Below are 16319 nucleotides of genomic sequence, written 5' to 3' on the forward strand. Positions count from 1 at the left end.
TGGTTTAAAAAAAAAAAACAAACCAAGAAACGAAAGAAAAGTGGGGAACCCACCTCGGGGGAGCTGGGAGGGATACAGGGGGGACAGGGATCCATGGATGGGCTGCCAGCATCCTCACCATGCCACAAAAAACCCACCAGCACAGCAGCAGGGTGTCGTGGGTGGCTGGGCACCCCCAGCACCACCGCCGACTCGGGAACTTTTGGGGGGTGTGGGGGGTGCCAGCTTCAGTGGGAGCACCCACCCTGCTGCTGACAAGGGGTGCTGGCTGCTCCCAGACATCCCACTGGCTGTGCCAGGGCTCCATCCCACAGCCAGGGTTCCATCCCACTGGCTGTTCCAGGGCTCCATCCCACATCACCCTCCCGAGGGGGGCACCTCACCCCGGCAGTTCTGGCTCCCTGTCCCCCCTGGCAGCGCCTGCAGCGATACAGGAGAGCGCTGAACCTCCCAGCCCCGCATTTGCTGCCCACAGCCCTCGGGGTGGGGTGGGTGACCGCTTCCCTGCCGGGGTTATCCATGCCAGCAGGCGGGATCTGGGTGGAATCAGCTCCTCCCCGCACCAAGGGCCGTCTCCCTAGCGGAGTGCCGGGCGCTGCCCACCCCGGTGAGCCCAGAACCCCCCATAAAGTGCATCCTGCCCCCAGCCCGGCGGCACCGACCATCGAGGGGGCTCTGCTGGAGCACCCGCAGCGCTGTGGGAGCCCCACATCTGCCCCCACCCGCAGGCTCTGCCAGGGCCACTCTGGCTGAGCATGGGCTGCTGTCCCCGCCTGGCGCCCCCGCGGTCCCGCAGCACCCACGGGTGTCGCCGGGAGCTGCCCCCACTCACGCAGGGTCCGGGAGGGGCAGGGCCGGTCCCGCTCCCTGTCCCCGCTCGCTGGAGCGGCGCGGTGGCTCCGTGCTGGGGGCGGTGGGCGCAGGGGGCAGGGCGGGGGCCGAGGGGGTTCGGGGGGCAGGCGGATCCGGTGGCTCGGCGATCAGAAGAGGTTTGTCTTGATGCCGTTCGGTTTCCGATGGAAGGAGGAGAGGACGCCGGAGAAGGGTCCCGGCACAGCCTCGGTGGGCTGCCAGGCCTTCAGCAGCTCGGCCGTGTTGGGGGCTCCGCTGCCGCCCCCCACCCCCGCCCAGAGCGGCGCCTTGAGGGGCTGGGGGGCATGGCCGGGTCCCAGGGGCGCCCCCGCGCCGGGGCTGGGGCTCAGGCTGCCGCCGGGACTGCCGAGAGCGGCGGCAGGCAGCGAGGCCGTGCTGTCGGGGGTCGGGCTGCAGTTGGACTCCTTGGATTCGTCGTCTTCGGAGGAGGAGCGGGGCTCCGACTTCTTCCCGCTGCTGCCGGTGCCGCTGGCACCCTTGGCGTTGGCGGCGCGCTCCTGCTTGCGGAATTTGGCTCGACGGTTCTGGAACCACACCTGGAGGGGGATGGAGGGGGTGGGAGCACCCCTTGCCATGGTCCCTGGGGCTCCGGGGAGCCTGTGAGTGCAGGCAGCCCTCCCATGCTCGGGGGTGGGCTTCACAACCCTGCATTCCCTCGGGGAAAATGTCTTCCACATCTCCAGAGGGATCCATATATCCACAATAATGCAGATTTGTGAGGCTGGGGCCAGGCACTGCTGGCGTGCGCTCCGGTGTTGGCAGGACAGGGACATGGGGAGGGGACATCACCACACTGCACCCACACCTGCCCCGGGTGCGGCCAGAGCCCACAGCCCACAGCCCCGGCTCCCCTGGTGCCAGCAGGGGAGTCCACACTTCCCACATCCCCCTGGAGGGAGGGACCAGGACCCCCACTCCTACGGGCCCTACATCCCTATGGGGACAGATGTTCTGTGCTCCCCGAGGGGGTCTGAAGCCACACAGGGGGATATTCACTGACACGGGGGGGATCCCACGCAGAAGGACCCCACAAAGGCGGGTCTGCACTGGCACAGGGTGTGCAGAGTGTATCTGCACTCACACAGGAGGATCTGCACCTACAGGGGGGCTCTGTGTCTGTCCCAACTCCTCCAGGAAGAATCTGCACTGACACAGGGGACACTGCACCCACAAGGGCCACTCTGTCCTTCCGGGACTCTCAGCAACCCCAAGGTGTTTGGGACAGCCCTAAATCATTGATGACACTGACGGCGCTGTGGCACCAATGCCCACAGCTCAGGCTGTGCCCCCGAGCTCCAGCAGAGCAAGGTGACAGCAGCATGTCCAGCAGCGTGTCCCCGACTGCGGCAGTGCCGAGGCCGAGTCCCTGCCTGCCGCCCCGCCAGTGCAGGGAGCAGAGCAGCACCATCCCACGGTCGGGGTCCCTGCTCCAGCGGGATTGGAGCCTCCCACGCCCATCCCCAGCCCCCTCCCCTCCCCGGGGCTGACCTGCACCCGCGCCTCGGTGAGGTCGATCTTGAGCGCCAGCTCCTCTCGGGTGTAGATGTCGGGGTAGTGAGTCTCGGCAAAGACCCGCTCCAGCTCCTTCAGCTGCGAGCTGGTGAACGTCGTGCGGATCCGCCGCTGCTTCCGCTTCTCGTTGATCCCAGACGGGTCCGAGAAGAATTTGTAGGGAACTGGGGAAGAAACGGGGAGTCAATAGAGCCGGGAGGGCTGTGGTGGACACTGGGGGACACCTGGGCAGGGGGCATCAGGCAGGGATGGACCAGGAAAGGGATGGAGCGAGAAGGGATGCACCAGGCAGGAGACACTGGGCAGGGATGGATGGGGCAGGGTTGGATCAGACAGGGATGAACCGGGCAAGGATGAACAGGGAAGGAATGGACCGGAAGGAATGGACTGGGCAGGGGACACTGGCCGGGGATAAATGAGTCGGGAAGGATGAACTGGGTAGGGATGAACCGGGAAGGGAAGGAAAGGGCAGAGAAGGATTGGGCAAGGATCGCATAGGAAGAAATAGACGGGGAATACATAAACGGGCAGAGGGATGCCCTGGGCAGAGGAGTCGGCAAAGGATGAACCAGGAAGGACAAACTGGGTTGGGGTGAACCGAGAAGGGGCAGAGCGGGCAGGATGACTCAGGGCATGGACCGGGCACGGTGAACCGGGCACGATGAGCCGGGCAGGATCCCGCGGGCAGGGCGGGAAGGGCGAGGGCAGGGCTGGATCGCTGCCCCCCGCTGCAGCCCCGGCCCCGTTCGTTCGTTCGGGGGGACGCGGGGTCCCGGGGCGGGAGCAGGGCTGGCAGGGCAGTGCGGGGCCGGTACCAACCAGCAGCTCCTTCGTTATCGGCGGAACCACACTCAGTGCCTCCGCGATGCAACGAATGCGGAGCGGGGAGGGGGTTTGCAGGGGCGAGGACCTTCCCCAGCCCCGCTCTGGGGCAGCAACAGCCCCGGGGATCCCCGCGGATCCGCGGCGGTGCTTGGGAGGGCTCATTCCCAGTGGCGGAGGCGAGCGGGGAGAGCCGGGACGGGGCACGAGAGGGACCGAGCGGGGCAGGGCCAGCCCGGGCTTCGAGCACCGGCAGCACCGGGAACCGGTGGGACCGAGGGCCAACAGTGCTGGGAATGCACAGCACCGGGAATCGATGTCATGGGGAACTGACTGCACCGAGGACCGACAGCAGCCGCTACCGACGGCACCGAGCATGAAATGCCGAGCACCGGCGGCAACGGGGACGGGCAGCATCGGGCACCAGCGGCAGCGCGCACTGGCGGTACCGAGAACCGACAGTACCGGGAACTCGCAGGAACGGGCACCGGCGGTACCGGGAACAGACAGTTGCCGGGACCGGCGGCATCGGGCACTAATGGTGTTGGGCACTGGGGTCACCGGGAACCGATGATATCGGTTGCCAGCAGTGCCGGGTACCGATGGTTACGAATCCTGACAGTGCCGGGCACCAGCGGCACCGGGAACGGGAGGGAACGGGCACTGCCGGCACCGGGAACCGATGGTATCGGCGCCGACAGCACCGAGCGCTGCCGGTACTGGACACAACGGGAGCGGGAATCGGTGGGATCGGGCACCGGCGCTGCCGGGGACCGGCAGGTACGGGCACCGTCGGCATCGAGTTCTGACAGCGCAGGGCAGCGGCGGCTCCGGGAGCCCCAAGCACCGGCACCGACGGCATCGAACACGGACGGTACAGGAGACGGACGGCTCAGGCAAGCGATGGCACCGAGCCCCGACATCCCCGGCAGCCCCCGGTCCGAGCCCCGGTGGCCCCGGTCCCCGCCGGTCCGATCCCGGCCAGCCCCGACGGCGCGGCCGCTCCCTGACGCCCGTCCCGGGGCTGCCCGCGGTGGCTCCCGGCGGGTCCCCGTCCCTTACCTGCCGAGTAGGGCGAGGGCTGGTGGTCGCGGAGGGCGCCCAGGGCGCAGCTGGCGGAGGCGAGGGGGGCGCAGGCGGGCGCAGGCCCGAAGCCCCCCCGCATGGGGCTGTACTGGAAGGAGCCCGCCTGGCTGCAGGGGCTGAACTCGTAGCTCGCCTCCATGGCTGCCACGCAGGACTCGTAGGAGTTGAGGTAGGAGTAGTCCATGGCGAGCCCGGTGCGGCCCCGGCTGCCGCCCGCCCGTCCCCGCCGCCTCCTGCCCGCCGGGCCCCCGCCCGCCCCCGCCACCGCCGCCGCCCCGGCCCGTTAATATACCGGCGGGGGGAGCGCGGACAAAGGCTGCGCTCGCCGGGGGCTTTTGCATGACAATATCTCCCGGGGACGGCGGGAGCGGGCGGAGCCGACACCCCCCTCCCCTCAGCCCCCCGCCCCCCTTAACCCTTCGTGGGCGCAGCACCCCCCGCCTCGGAGCGGCTCCGGCGGCCGCTGCTGGGGCTGGGGGCGGGCGGGGGCGCAGCGGCCCCTGGGCACCCCCGGAGCAGCGCTCGGCGGGCCTGCCCTGGGACCGGCGCTTGGATCTTCCCCCGTGTCCCATCCTTCTGTGTCATCCCTGTCCCCAGCGCCATCGCCATCCTATCCCCATCCCATCCCATCCCATCCCATCCCATCCCATCCCATCCCATCCCATCCCATCCCATCCCATCCCATCCCATCCCATCCCATCCCATCCCTATCCCATCCCCGTCCTCGGTCTTGTCCCTGTGCCCATCCCTATCCCATCCTGTGTGCGTCTCCATCCTGATCCCCATCTCCCTCCTCCTTGTCGCCATGCCATGCCATGCCATGCCATGCCATGCCATGCCATGCCATGCCATGCCATGCCATGCCATGCCTGTGGGGCTGACATCCCAGGGGCAGGAGGGCAAACAACGGCACCACGCCCTGTCCCCGGGTGCCCTCCAGCATCCCTGGGTGCAGGGGGAGCCGGCGGCTTTGGAGGGGCCCTCAGCCCCACCCCTCTCTCCTCGGGGGGCTCTGGCCTTTGCAATCCCCCTCCCCAGTTTTCAGCCGGATGAATTTCAAAGCCCCCATCCCCCCGGCCCCCTGCCGGGACCGAGGCAAAGGCTCTCGCCCCTTTCAGCGGCACCGGAGGGGCGGGTGGGGAGGGGGGATGCGGGAGGATTTGGCGGGATTTGGGACATTTTCAAGACAAACACTTTCACTAAAGAGGATTTAAAAGTCTAATTGTGCCCAATGAAGGGCTTTGGGTCCCCCAGGGGAGCAGGGGGGTGGGGGAAGAACGGACTCTGGCCGGGTCCTGTGGGATCGCTCCAAATCTGTCCTGCCCCATGTCCTGCCCTGTATCCAGCCCCGCATCCTGTCCCACCTTCTCCCCGATATTCTTGTCCTAATTCGTGTTCTTCCCCGTTTCCTGCCGTGCATCCCGCCCTGTCTCTTGCCCTGTGTTTTGCCCCATATCCGATCTTGTGTCCTGCCCCACGTTTGCCCCATCTCCCGCCCTGTCTCCTGGCCCGTGCCCCGCTCCATGCCCGTCCTGTGCTCTGCCCCCATCTCAAGCCACAAAGGGTCCCGCTCCCTGCTGGATTCCGTTCCCCGGGAACAGCCCCGCTTCCCCCGCCGTCCTTCTCGGTCTGCGCTCCCCCGGCCGAGCCCCCGGCCCCGGTGGGTGCCGGCGGGCCCCCCCCCGCCCTGCCCAGCTGCGCGGCCGGAGCGGGCAGCTTGCTAAACAAGTTAATTCGATCAGGGCGTGGGGCTGGCGCGGAGCGAGGCCCCACTGTCGGGCTGCTGGAGCTGTGAAAAGTTAATTCAATTAAGTTTTCCCTCTAAACTAATTAGGCAGCAATCTGCCACGCAAGGAGCTGCTGGTGCTACCCAGAGACGGGCAGAGCCGGGAGGGCGAGGAGGAGGAGGAGGAGGAGGGGGGAGATGTAGGGGGAGAGCAGAGGCAGGGGAACATGGAGGGGATGGGACGCAGCCGGGGGTAGAGCCGCGGCTCCCGTGGGATGGGGGTGATCCCTGCGGGCTGTGGGGGATGCAGGGACACGGGTGCTGGCAGTGTCCCCGGTGCTGCCCTGTGCGGGTGGGTAAGGGCTGGCGCCTCCTGCTCCCGGAAGGGGCAGCACCGGGAGCGGGGAGGGCAGAGCACAGTGGTGGGGATGGCGACAGGGACCCCCATCCCTCCATCCCATCGTGAGCTGGGAGCTGCTTGGAAACATGTCCGTGTGCCTGGTGGGTCGGGGTCCCCCCAGAGCTGGTCAGGGGGGCTGATGGGATCCTCACCAACGGGATCCTTTATGGTAGAACGGCTCCAAAGGAACTGTCCTGATGGGACCCCTGTCTGATGGGGGTCTCCTTGCAATGGCACTCCCTGAATGGGACCCCTCTGGTGGGTGGACTCCTTCTGGTGGATCCCATGCTCTGATGGGACCCCTCCACAAGATCCCCTCTGGTCACACTCCAAACTCCCCCAGCTCTAGCCCCAGCTCGGTTGGGATGACAGCACACACCTCATCACTGCCCACACACTCTCCAGCCTTCATCGCCCCATGGAGTGCCCCAGATGATGTGTCAGGAGGTCCTGGTGGGTCCCCAGCCCCACAGCTGCCCCCAGCGGTGCTGGAGGCCTCTGCCCACTGCCACTGTTCTGGGACAAAGCTGGGGTGCTCCAGAGTGTCCTGAGCCCCCACCCTGAGCCCTGCCTGGATTGGGTGCCAGCCTGAGGTTCAGATGTGGGGAACTGAATGGGTCTGGCACAGCCAAAGAGGATTCTTCTCCCAGATCCCGTGTTCCCAGGCACTCTTCCTGGCAGTGGAAGCCCATTTACTGTACTGGCACCAAGAAAAGCACCTCAAAGGGCTGTGGAGAGCCCATGCGGCTCCTGCCTGTGGGGCTACGATCCATGGGGCTGGCATGGCTTGGCATGGTGGGATGTGGATGTTGGAGGGTGGCACAGTGTGTACTGGCACAGCCTGGAATAGGGTGCTGTGACTTGGCATGACAGAGTGTGACCTGGCACAGCATGACACGGCACAGTGTGATTGATGGCACAGCACGGTGTGACAGGGTGTGACACAGCACAGCAGGGCAGGGCACACCTGAGGGCACAGCCAGAGAACAGCTGTGCCCAGAGGTGCCCACCCATGCACAGGTACATGTTACACCTCTGTGCTGCCATGCACACACATGCAGAGCTCACTGCACACCGTGTGCACCTCTGGAACTGGATCTGACCTTAGGAGGATCCAGAAGAGCCTGGTGACACTTCTAAACCCTCCAGGGATGGGATCCTGCTCCAGCCCATGGCATTAAGCCATGAAAAAAGCTACTGGGATAGGAAAGAGGTTCAAGGAATCCCCCACCAATGCTCCTTGTATCCCTGGAAGACAGGAACCAGCTCCAGAACCAACCCTCCAGGGGACATCAGGGTAGGGGTAGCAGTGGGATGGGGATCCTATCTGTATCCCAGGGACAGTGGCTTGGGGCTCATTAATCCTGGGAGGATTCCATTTCCGTATGTATTTCATGCTCTACTCTTTGAAACCCTGTCTGGGGTAGCCCCACTAGTAACCATGTCTCCTGTTCCACATGAGCAGCTCCCTGAAGGAGCCCCCATGGGACAAGGGGACAACTTGGACAGCTCAGTTCCACTTGAGATATTAAATATTTCCTGGAAGAAGGTCATCCAAAAAAGATTCAGCCAGGGGTTTGCACCCAGCCTGGCTGGGCTGGTGAGATGTGACAGTGGGTCCCAGCTCCCAGTGGTATTCCCCACTCTTGGTGACATTCCTGGCTCCTGGTGATGAGCAGGAAACCCAGGAGTGCCCTGGGATGAGTGTGGTGATGTCAACAGCTGCTCCTTGTGGGGACACAAAGGGTTGTATGCACATAGCATGTTTATTGCCACAAAGAAATGGGGACAATACAGAGCAAGTGCCTGGTGGCTTTTATCCTCACTCAGTTCCCATTCCTCACCTTGCCAGCCCAGCTGACCCAGCAAGCCCCCTCCCATGGGAATGACAAATTTATCCCAGCCCCCGCATGGTCCGCAGTTTGCTTCTCCCTTCCTTAAAAAACTCCAGCACCCTGTGAAAGCCCAGGACCATCCACTGCCCCATCCCTGGATGGCACCAGGGCCCCTTGTCACACACAGCTGCACCCCCGGAGCTCTCCATGCCCACCCCAGGCAGCTCCTGCCCGTATCCATGTCCATGTCCGTATCCGTGTCTGTGTCCGTGCCCAGCGTGGCAGGGCTGTGGCTCTGCCCTCTCTGGCCCCTCGCTCCAGCTCCCGGGGTGTTTTACTGTCACTGGGAGTGGCCAGCACTCACAAGAAGTAAGTGATGTTTTTGGGGTTCAGCGGCGCCTGGATCTCCAGTTTCCGGGCCTTGCGGTCCTTCTCCACAATCTCCAGCCGCAGGGTCGGCACCTTGCATTTCTCTGTGCTGGGGGAAGATCCCTCTGTGGTTTTCAGCAGCTGCTTGTCCGAGTCCTCCACGATGATCCTGAGGGTGCAGCCCCGTGGCAGCAGGTCCTGCTCGTAGGCAGCTGCCAGCTGGTTCACCACGCGCCGCTCCACCTGAGGGACAGACAGATTCCGTCAGGGAATCCCTGTGGAGAGTCTCCCATGGAGATGGCCAGCTCCTCCCCACCCTCAGGCAGTGCAAAATCATGCAAACTCTTCTTCATCCCACTGATTCCCTGTCTCTGGAGTGTGGGTGTGCCCCTTCCTCCACGAGACCACAGACATCTCCCCAGGGATGAGGACAGTCAGACCCACACAGTCATGAAATCATGGAAGGGTTTGGGATAAAAAGGACTTTTTAAAGTTCATTAACATTCCACACCCCCCTTCCATGGGCAGGAACAGCTTCCACAGACCAGCTTGCTCCAAGCCACGCCCAACCTTGCCTTGAACACTTCAGGGATGAGGCTGCCACAGCTTCTCTGGGCAATCTGTATCAGGGCCTCCCCACCCTCACAGGGAAGAATTTCTTCCCAATATCCCATCTAACCCTGCCCTCTTCCAGTTTGAAGCCATTTTCCCTTAATTTATTACTCCAGACCCTTGTACAAAGTCCCTCTCCAGCTGTCTTGGAGCCCTTTAAGGCACTGGCAGGGTCTCTAAAGTCTCCCCAGAGCCTTCTCTTGCTCAGTATGAACACTCCCAGCTCTCCCAGCCTGTCTCCACACCAGAGGGGCTCCAGCCCTCAGAGCATCTCCATGACATCCTCTGGATTTGCTCCATGACTCCATCTCTCTTTTGATGCCTTTCCAATTCTGGCTCTCCCTGGGCAGTGGGGCTGGAAATGACTTCACAAACTTCACCCCAGCTTCCCCCTTGCCTTCACCTCGTGTTTGATGGAGCGGGCACCGTAGTGAAGGTTGTAGCCATCAGCCAGCACGTCCATGACCTCCCTGTCCCACTGCAGGGTGATGTTGTGCCTTGCCTTGGCCTGCCAGGGGGGAAGAAGGAAAAGGAAGGAGAATTATGGATGTTCCCCAGCAAGGCTGGCACCCTTCTCCTCGAGCAGTGAGGATGCTGCACTGGGGGGCTGAGAAGGGCTGAGCTCCACCAGGCCAGTTCCTCCACAACAAAGGAACCCCAAAATCCCATTTTGCCCTCAGAGAGCTCAGATGTCCAAAGACCAATTAGACAAATGACATCTATGAAGGCAGCCTGGAGCTCATCCCTGCTGCAGTCCAAGAGGAACCATCTCTGCTGCTCCCAGATGTCCCAGCTCTCCCCAGCACCCCAAGTTCAACAGCTTGTATGATGACCCCAAGACGGGTGCTCCAGAAGTGATTTCTTCTGAAGTTACTCTGACAAGTCTCCTCTAAAGCCACTGATGTTTTTTTACCTTTTTTGCCCAAAAATTGAGCTCCTTGTTGACCAGCTGGATGAGCTCTGAGTGGCAAAAAGGGAGAAAATAGACAATTTCATTGATCCTGCCCAAGAACTCGTCCCGTCTGAAGTGAGCCTGCAAGAACAAGAGAGGAGGTCAGGAGGGACAGGGATGGTGACCCTGATGGGAACAGCAGGGAGAGTGGCACTGCAGAAGGAGCTCCCCAGGGATCATCCCACCTCCCACAGCTCCCAAGAGCCATCCAACCCCCACACCATGGAGCTGGACAGCAACAGAAACATCTTAAAGAGACTGAAGATCATGGGGATGTCACTGCAGTCAGGCTTTCCTGACCTTGGGAGAACAGAGAGCCCCCAAATCACTGCAGCACTTCCTGCCTGTGTCCCCTTTACACCATGGCTCCACTCCAAGAGTAAAGAAGCTGGTATTTATTTCTGCTGGGCTCTGACCTCTCTAACATTTTAGTGGGGTTACATCCCTTTCTCATAGCTGGTAGAGAAACACAGGGAAGGAGTCTGGGACCAAAGCTCAGGACACCTGAAACCTGAGCCATGAGCACACTGTCCATACCTTCAAGATGGGGCGAATAACCTTCTCCTTGAACTGCTTGGAAATGGTGATCTTGTCGGTCATCTGGACATCCTCTGCAAGAGAGGTGGAGGGGTGTGTCAGTAGGGACAGTGGGATAGTGGCTCCATCTCTGTCCGGATGAGCTGAGGGCAAGGAAGGCTCTGGGAGGTGCTGCAGGACAGACCTGGGATCTCCACATGTGCCAGCAGTTTTCTTTGGCACTGCGGTGTCCCTGCACTTGGACAGCAGTTCTGGTGCTGTGGTGCTCCAGGGGAACATCCTGTGCTGATGTGGCTCCCCTGAATGGCCAAAGAGCCCTGGCTCTGCCTCTGCTCCCTGCTCTGTGCCCACAGGAGTTGCTCCCAGGGGTTTTGGGAAGCTCAAGTGCCCAGTTGGGCTCCAGAGCAGCCAATGACCTGTCACACAGAGCACACTGACCCTCTGGGGCTGTGAGAACTGAGCCTGTGGTGTCTTCAGCAAGCACCAAACTCCTGCTCAGGGTGCCTGCAGCACTGCTCAGGCTGCAGTATACTTCCCTCTGCTGACTGCAGATGGAGCCAGGGTCTGGCTGCTCTCAAATCCTGCCTCCCAGACACTCTGCATGCTTGGCTGCAGCATCACCCTTCTTCCTCCCAGTGCTGTCTTTCTCTTTGTCTTCATCACCCCAGTTCTTCCCACAGCTTCACCCATTCCACCCCCATTTGCCTCCATGTGCTGTTTGACCCCAGGGTGCTCACAGGGAGGAGATTCCTGTGCTCTGGATTGGATCCTGGCAGGCAGGGAGGGCACACAGGCCCATGCTGGGTGCTGGGACCCTGTCCTGGCTTTGCAGCCTTGATGAAGATTGCTGTCCCCCACCAGAAGGGGCAGAAGGGGTTCTCAAGAGGTAGTTTAGGTTGGAGAAGCCCTCTGAGACCGTAAAGTCCAACCATTCCCAGCACTGCCAAGACCACAACTAAACTGTGTTCCCAAATTCCACATCCACACATCTTTTAAATTCTCCAGGGATGGGAACTCCACCACTGCTCAGGGCAGCCTGTGCCATGGCTGGACAACACTTCTGGGGAGTGAATTTTCCCAATATCCAACCTAAACCTCTCCTGGCATAAATTGAGACAGTTTCCTTTTGTCCTGTCACTTGTTACCTAGAAGGACACACTGATGCCCACGTGGCCGCATCCTCTGTTCAGGCAGCTGTAGGGAGTGAGGGGGTTCCCCCTAATGCCCAAAGAGGTGCTCTGGAATCACCTGATCCACTTCCAACCCCTCTCTCTTGGGCAAGGATGCCAATAACTCCCAGTGTTTTGGCAGAGGAGAGCTGGAAAGGCAGAGGAGCCAGCACTGCTACCAGCATTCCCACTTCCCACATGTAATATCTGCTCCTGCCACTGGTAGATGCAGAGCCCATTGAAGAATCTGCTCCTTCCCTTTATCTTCCCATTTATCTCCCTGCCAGGCACTTCAGTGACTTCCTGCCATGGCATCTCCACACTGAGAGCTCAGAAAATGGGCAGGAGCTCCTTGAAACCCAACTGAGGGCAGCTGCTGTGCCCAAATGCCCTCCCCAGCTCCTCTCCTGATGCAGCTGCACTGTCCCAGAAATTAAAATTCAATGCTCTCCTCACTGAGCAGGGAAACTGTGGCATTTTCAAATGTTATTCTGGAAGGTTCAGTTGATGATGTGTTCTGTCCTTTACCCAGCCTGATTGAAGTTTAAAGATTCTGAATTAAGCCAGTGTCGACAGCCACTTCTCCAAAGTAAAAGGAAGAGACTGGGAGAAAGAAGCTGGAAAATAGATTTGATGACAAAATCCAATGTTTTTTCCTGCTCCTGTGGAGCTGATGCAGGAATATGGTGTATCTGAGATGGCACAGGCTGCTGGATACCTTGAGAAAGATGTGGCATCCAGACAATTAAGATCATAAAAGGATCTTAAAAACCCCAAAGTAAGTTTTTAAAAAACTGATGAGAAAAGAAGGGATGCAGTCACTGTTCATGGTTTCCTGGTTCTCCACAGGCACAGCAGCACCTGATGGAAACAGGCTTTTCCTCTCTCCATGTGACGAACATGGCTAAAAGGGACAGTCCTTGGTGCTAGCATCACCATCCATCTGTATATCCTCAGAGTTACCAGCAAAGGCACTGGATGTTGCACATCAAGTTGTTCATTTTCAATCTCAGAGACTGCCCTTGCTCTCCTTATTCCCCTTTTATTACCTAATTTACATTTTAGGAAATTTTTCTCCAGCAGCCTGATATGTGAGGCCAGGGCTCCCATTCCACAGTGCAGTAAAATTCACTAAGCTCAGTCCTTTTGGGAAGGACTGAGAGGAAACAAAACTTTTCCTCTTTCATATGAGCACCTGAACCAGCCACAGTCTTTTGCAGGAAGCATTTGGAAGGGTCTCAAAAGAAAGAGAAGGGTAATTTGATAAAGAGAATCATGGAATCACATAAGAGTTTGGATTGAGAGGGACCTTAAAGACCATCCAGTTTCAACCCACCTGCTCTGAAATCCTCATTATTTGACATTGTATCTATCAGAGGAAGACTGCATCTTTAAGGCTCTGTCCAACCTCTCAGCCTTTCTCATCCTGGGCTCACTTCCCTGGAAGTGTTTCAGGCCAGGTTGGATGGGGCTTGGAGCAACCTGGTCTGGTGGAAGGTGTCCTGGCCCATGGCAGAGGGTTGGAATGGGATGGTCTTTAAAGTCCCCTCCAACCCAAACCCTTCTGGGATTTCTTGACTTTTTGGCAGAGGAGCACTCCCAAGCCATGAGGACCAGCTGGGACCAGTGGAGAGGGGACTGAAGGGTCTGGGTGTGCCCCTTGCCAAGGTATGGCTGAGCTGGTGCCAAAGTTGTATTAGGAAGCAGGGAGGTTCTTTAGGGGTTTGAAGATTGAAGCTCCAGTACCTAAGTTTTCTGCAATCCTTTTCTTGCTCATCTCCATGGCCTCCTGCCGGAGCTGCAGCGCGTGCTGGGCAATCTCCTCACTGGCCACGTTGGAGGTCATGATGAAGATGGCATCCTTGCAGTCAATGGTCTTCCCCTTTCCATCTGTCAGCCTGCCCTGCAACAACAGCAAGATGACACCAGCCCTGTCAGCAGGTGCTGGAGGACATAGCCAAAACACCAGGAAAAAGAACATGGCTCCTGTTTTTCCCCAGAGTGAATTTAATTTTCAAGGGATACCCAAGGATTGAGGTGGAAAGAAGCAAGGATGATGTTGGAGAAGTCCTTGTTTCTCCATGAGTGGCAGGAACTTCTCCTGCACATGGTCCCAGCCTGCCCCATCCAGGACAGAAGTGATGGAAACACTGGGAGATGCCTCCAGGAGGAGGGTTGGGCAGTCCATGTCCTTGCTCAGCCTGGAGAGAAGGAGGCACTTCCTGCTCTCCTCAGCTCCCTGACAGGAAGTTAGGTCTGTGATGGGGGTCTTGGTCTCCTCCCAGGTAACAAGGGACAGACAAGAACAAAGGGCCTCAAGTTGCACCAGGGATGGAACAGGTTGGGTATCAGGAAATATTTCTTCCCTGGAAGTGTTGTCCAGCCTTGGCACAGTCTACCCAGGGCAGTGTGGGAGTCCCCATTCCTAGAGGGATTTAAAAGCCGTGTGGATGTGGCATTTAGGTTTGGTGGTGGGTTTGGCAGTGCTGAGGGAAGGCTTAGACTTTATGGTCTCAGGGGGCTTTTCCACCCTCAATGATTCCATGACTGTGTGGCTGCCCATATATAACTCCCCAGCCTTTGACCCTCTGCCTACCTCCCTGTGATGGTTTTAGGTCTGACACAAGCCCCAGGCTCAGCTCAGCACAGGTTTGGGCTGGGCAGAGCCCACAAATAACCACGTTATGGCTGTAACAGAGTGACCTGAGTAGCAGAGCTCCTCATCCCTGTGGGATTGATCTCCTGGCAAACCAGGGCTGCCCAGCACCACCACTGCTGAAGTGTGACATCAACCCTCAGCCCCCCAAACCAATCCAGGAACCTCCAAAGCACCAGTGCTCTTGATTAATAATATAAAAAAGAGAGGGAAATAAGGAAAAAAGCAGCATCTCCCCAGGCTGTTTCTTTCCTCAATCCATCTCCAACAGCAGAGATCCAGCACAATGACACAAATCCTTGTTGGGTGCTTGAGATTAACATTTGGGTTATTGCCCTGTCAAGTTCCTGGTACAGGAATTGATTTCACATTGAACTGCTACTGTGATGATCTATGCAAGAAAAATGGTGTTATTAATCCTTAAAACAACAAAAAAAAAACCCCTTCAAAATCTTCCAGCATGTTGCTCTGGAGTTTGGTGGCCTCTGAGGACAGACTGGGACCTTCAAAATCAACCAGAGAGCTGGAGAGTGACTTTGGACAAGGGCCTGGAGTGACAGGACAAGGGGGAATGGCTTCACACTGCCAGAGGGCAGGACTAGGTGGGATATTGGGAAGAAATTCTTCCCTGTGGGGGTGCCAAGGCCCTGGCACAGGTTGCCCAGAGAAGCTGTGGCTGCCCCATGCCTGGAAGTGTTCAAGACCAAACTGGATGTGGCTTAGAGAAACCTGATCTAGCTCTGCCCATGGCAGGAGGGGTGGACTATTTGTGCTTTTAAGGTACCTTCCAACCCAAACTCCTCCATCTGTCACCCCTATCACCCCTCACTGTCCCCTTCTGCATGTCCCTTGTGTTGATTCTAACCTCTGACGTGGACTTACCTCATCAAACAGCTGCAGCATGATGGTGAGCACATCAGGGTGGGCTTTGTCCACCTCATCAAAGAGCACCACAGCATTTGGGCACTGCCTCAGCTTTTTGGTGAGCTGTCCTCCCTCCTCATGGCCCACGTAGCCGGGTGGTGAGCCGATGAATTTTGCCACCTGGGAGGAAGGAACAGGAAAGGTGAAGGCTGATCTGTGGACAGTAGGAATGAAGCCATTCTGGTAGCTTGTCAGGCCACCACCACTCTTTGCTGCTGACAAAACAAATTCCATGCTCTTTGTGACACCTATTGCACCCCAGGCATCCCAAAATCAGCTCAATAAGCAACAATTAAGCAAAATAAGGATTAAGCAATTCCCAGTCCAGAGCTCAAACCAGCAGAATCCAAGGAGCAGGCATGGTCAGGTGGGAAGGCACCAGCCCTGCTTTGCTATGCAGGGTCTGAGCAACTTGTCCGAGATGTTCAAGACCTATTTTCATCCCTTTTAGCCTTTTAAGAGCAGGAATTCAAAGGATTATACGTGGCAGGTGGTACTGGTGCAGAATCAAAGCCACAAGTAAAATACTTTTCCTATGTAATCACTTCTTGCCATGGTGTTTTTAAAAAACATTTAGAAATTTAGGAGTTTATATAGAATAGTATTTCTGACAACAGGAAAGTTTTGGCAAAATGACAATTTTTGACACATGGCTTGGTGCATCTTATATCTACCCATGTTTGAGTGTCATCCAAAGTCACAGCCTGTTATCACAGAATCATGGAATGGTTTGGGTTGGAAGGGACCCTGTAGTGCCAGCCCTACTGCCATACACAGGGACACATTCCACTCCACCAGGCTGCTTCAAGCCCCATTCAATGTGGCCTTGAACACTTCCAAGGATGG

The 16319-nt window shown here is 58.7% G+C and overlaps 2 protein-coding genes across 2 annotated transcripts in view; both read right to left on the bottom strand.

Annotated features, from left to right (window-relative positions):
• Positions 1 to 29: 29 nt before the first annotated feature.
• On the bottom strand, positions 30 to 4527 carry PHOX2A (paired like homeobox 2A). The gene is made up of 3 exons (XM_064725979.1): positions 4270 to 4527; positions 2362 to 2549; positions 30 to 1409 (listed from the first exon to the last, which is right to left on the bottom strand). The coding sequence occupies exons 1-3, from the start codon at positions 4475 to 4477 to the stop codon at positions 981 to 983; spliced, it is 825 nt and encodes a 274-aa protein (XP_064582049.1). The 5' UTR covers positions 4478 to 4527; the 3' UTR covers positions 30 to 980.
• A 3639-nt stretch (positions 4528 to 8166) lies between these two features.
• Positions 8167 to 16319, bottom strand: part of CLPB (ClpB family mitochondrial disaggregase) — a 74280-nt gene continuing 66127 nt past the window's right edge. Inside the window, exons 11-16 of the mRNA XM_064726004.1 lie at positions 15432 to 15593; positions 13640 to 13796; positions 10725 to 10798; positions 10149 to 10268; positions 9639 to 9743; positions 8167 to 8866 (exon numbers count right to left, since the gene is read on the bottom strand). Coding sequence (XP_064582074.1) covers positions 8615 to 8866; positions 9639 to 9743; positions 10149 to 10268; positions 10725 to 10798; positions 13640 to 13796; positions 15432 to 15593 — 870 coding nt within the window. The 3' untranslated portion in view covers positions 8167 to 8614. The remainder of the gene's footprint in view (positions 8867 to 9638; positions 9744 to 10148; positions 10269 to 10724; positions 10799 to 13639; positions 13797 to 15431; positions 15594 to 16319) is intronic.

This window comes from Zonotrichia leucophrys, chromosome 1 (assembly GCF_028769735.1).
Source record: "Zonotrichia leucophrys gambelii isolate GWCS_2022_RI chromosome 1, RI_Zleu_2.0, whole genome shotgun sequence".
In the NCBI taxonomy this organism is placed as follows: Eukaryota; Metazoa; Chordata; class Aves; order Passeriformes; family Passerellidae; genus Zonotrichia; species Zonotrichia leucophrys.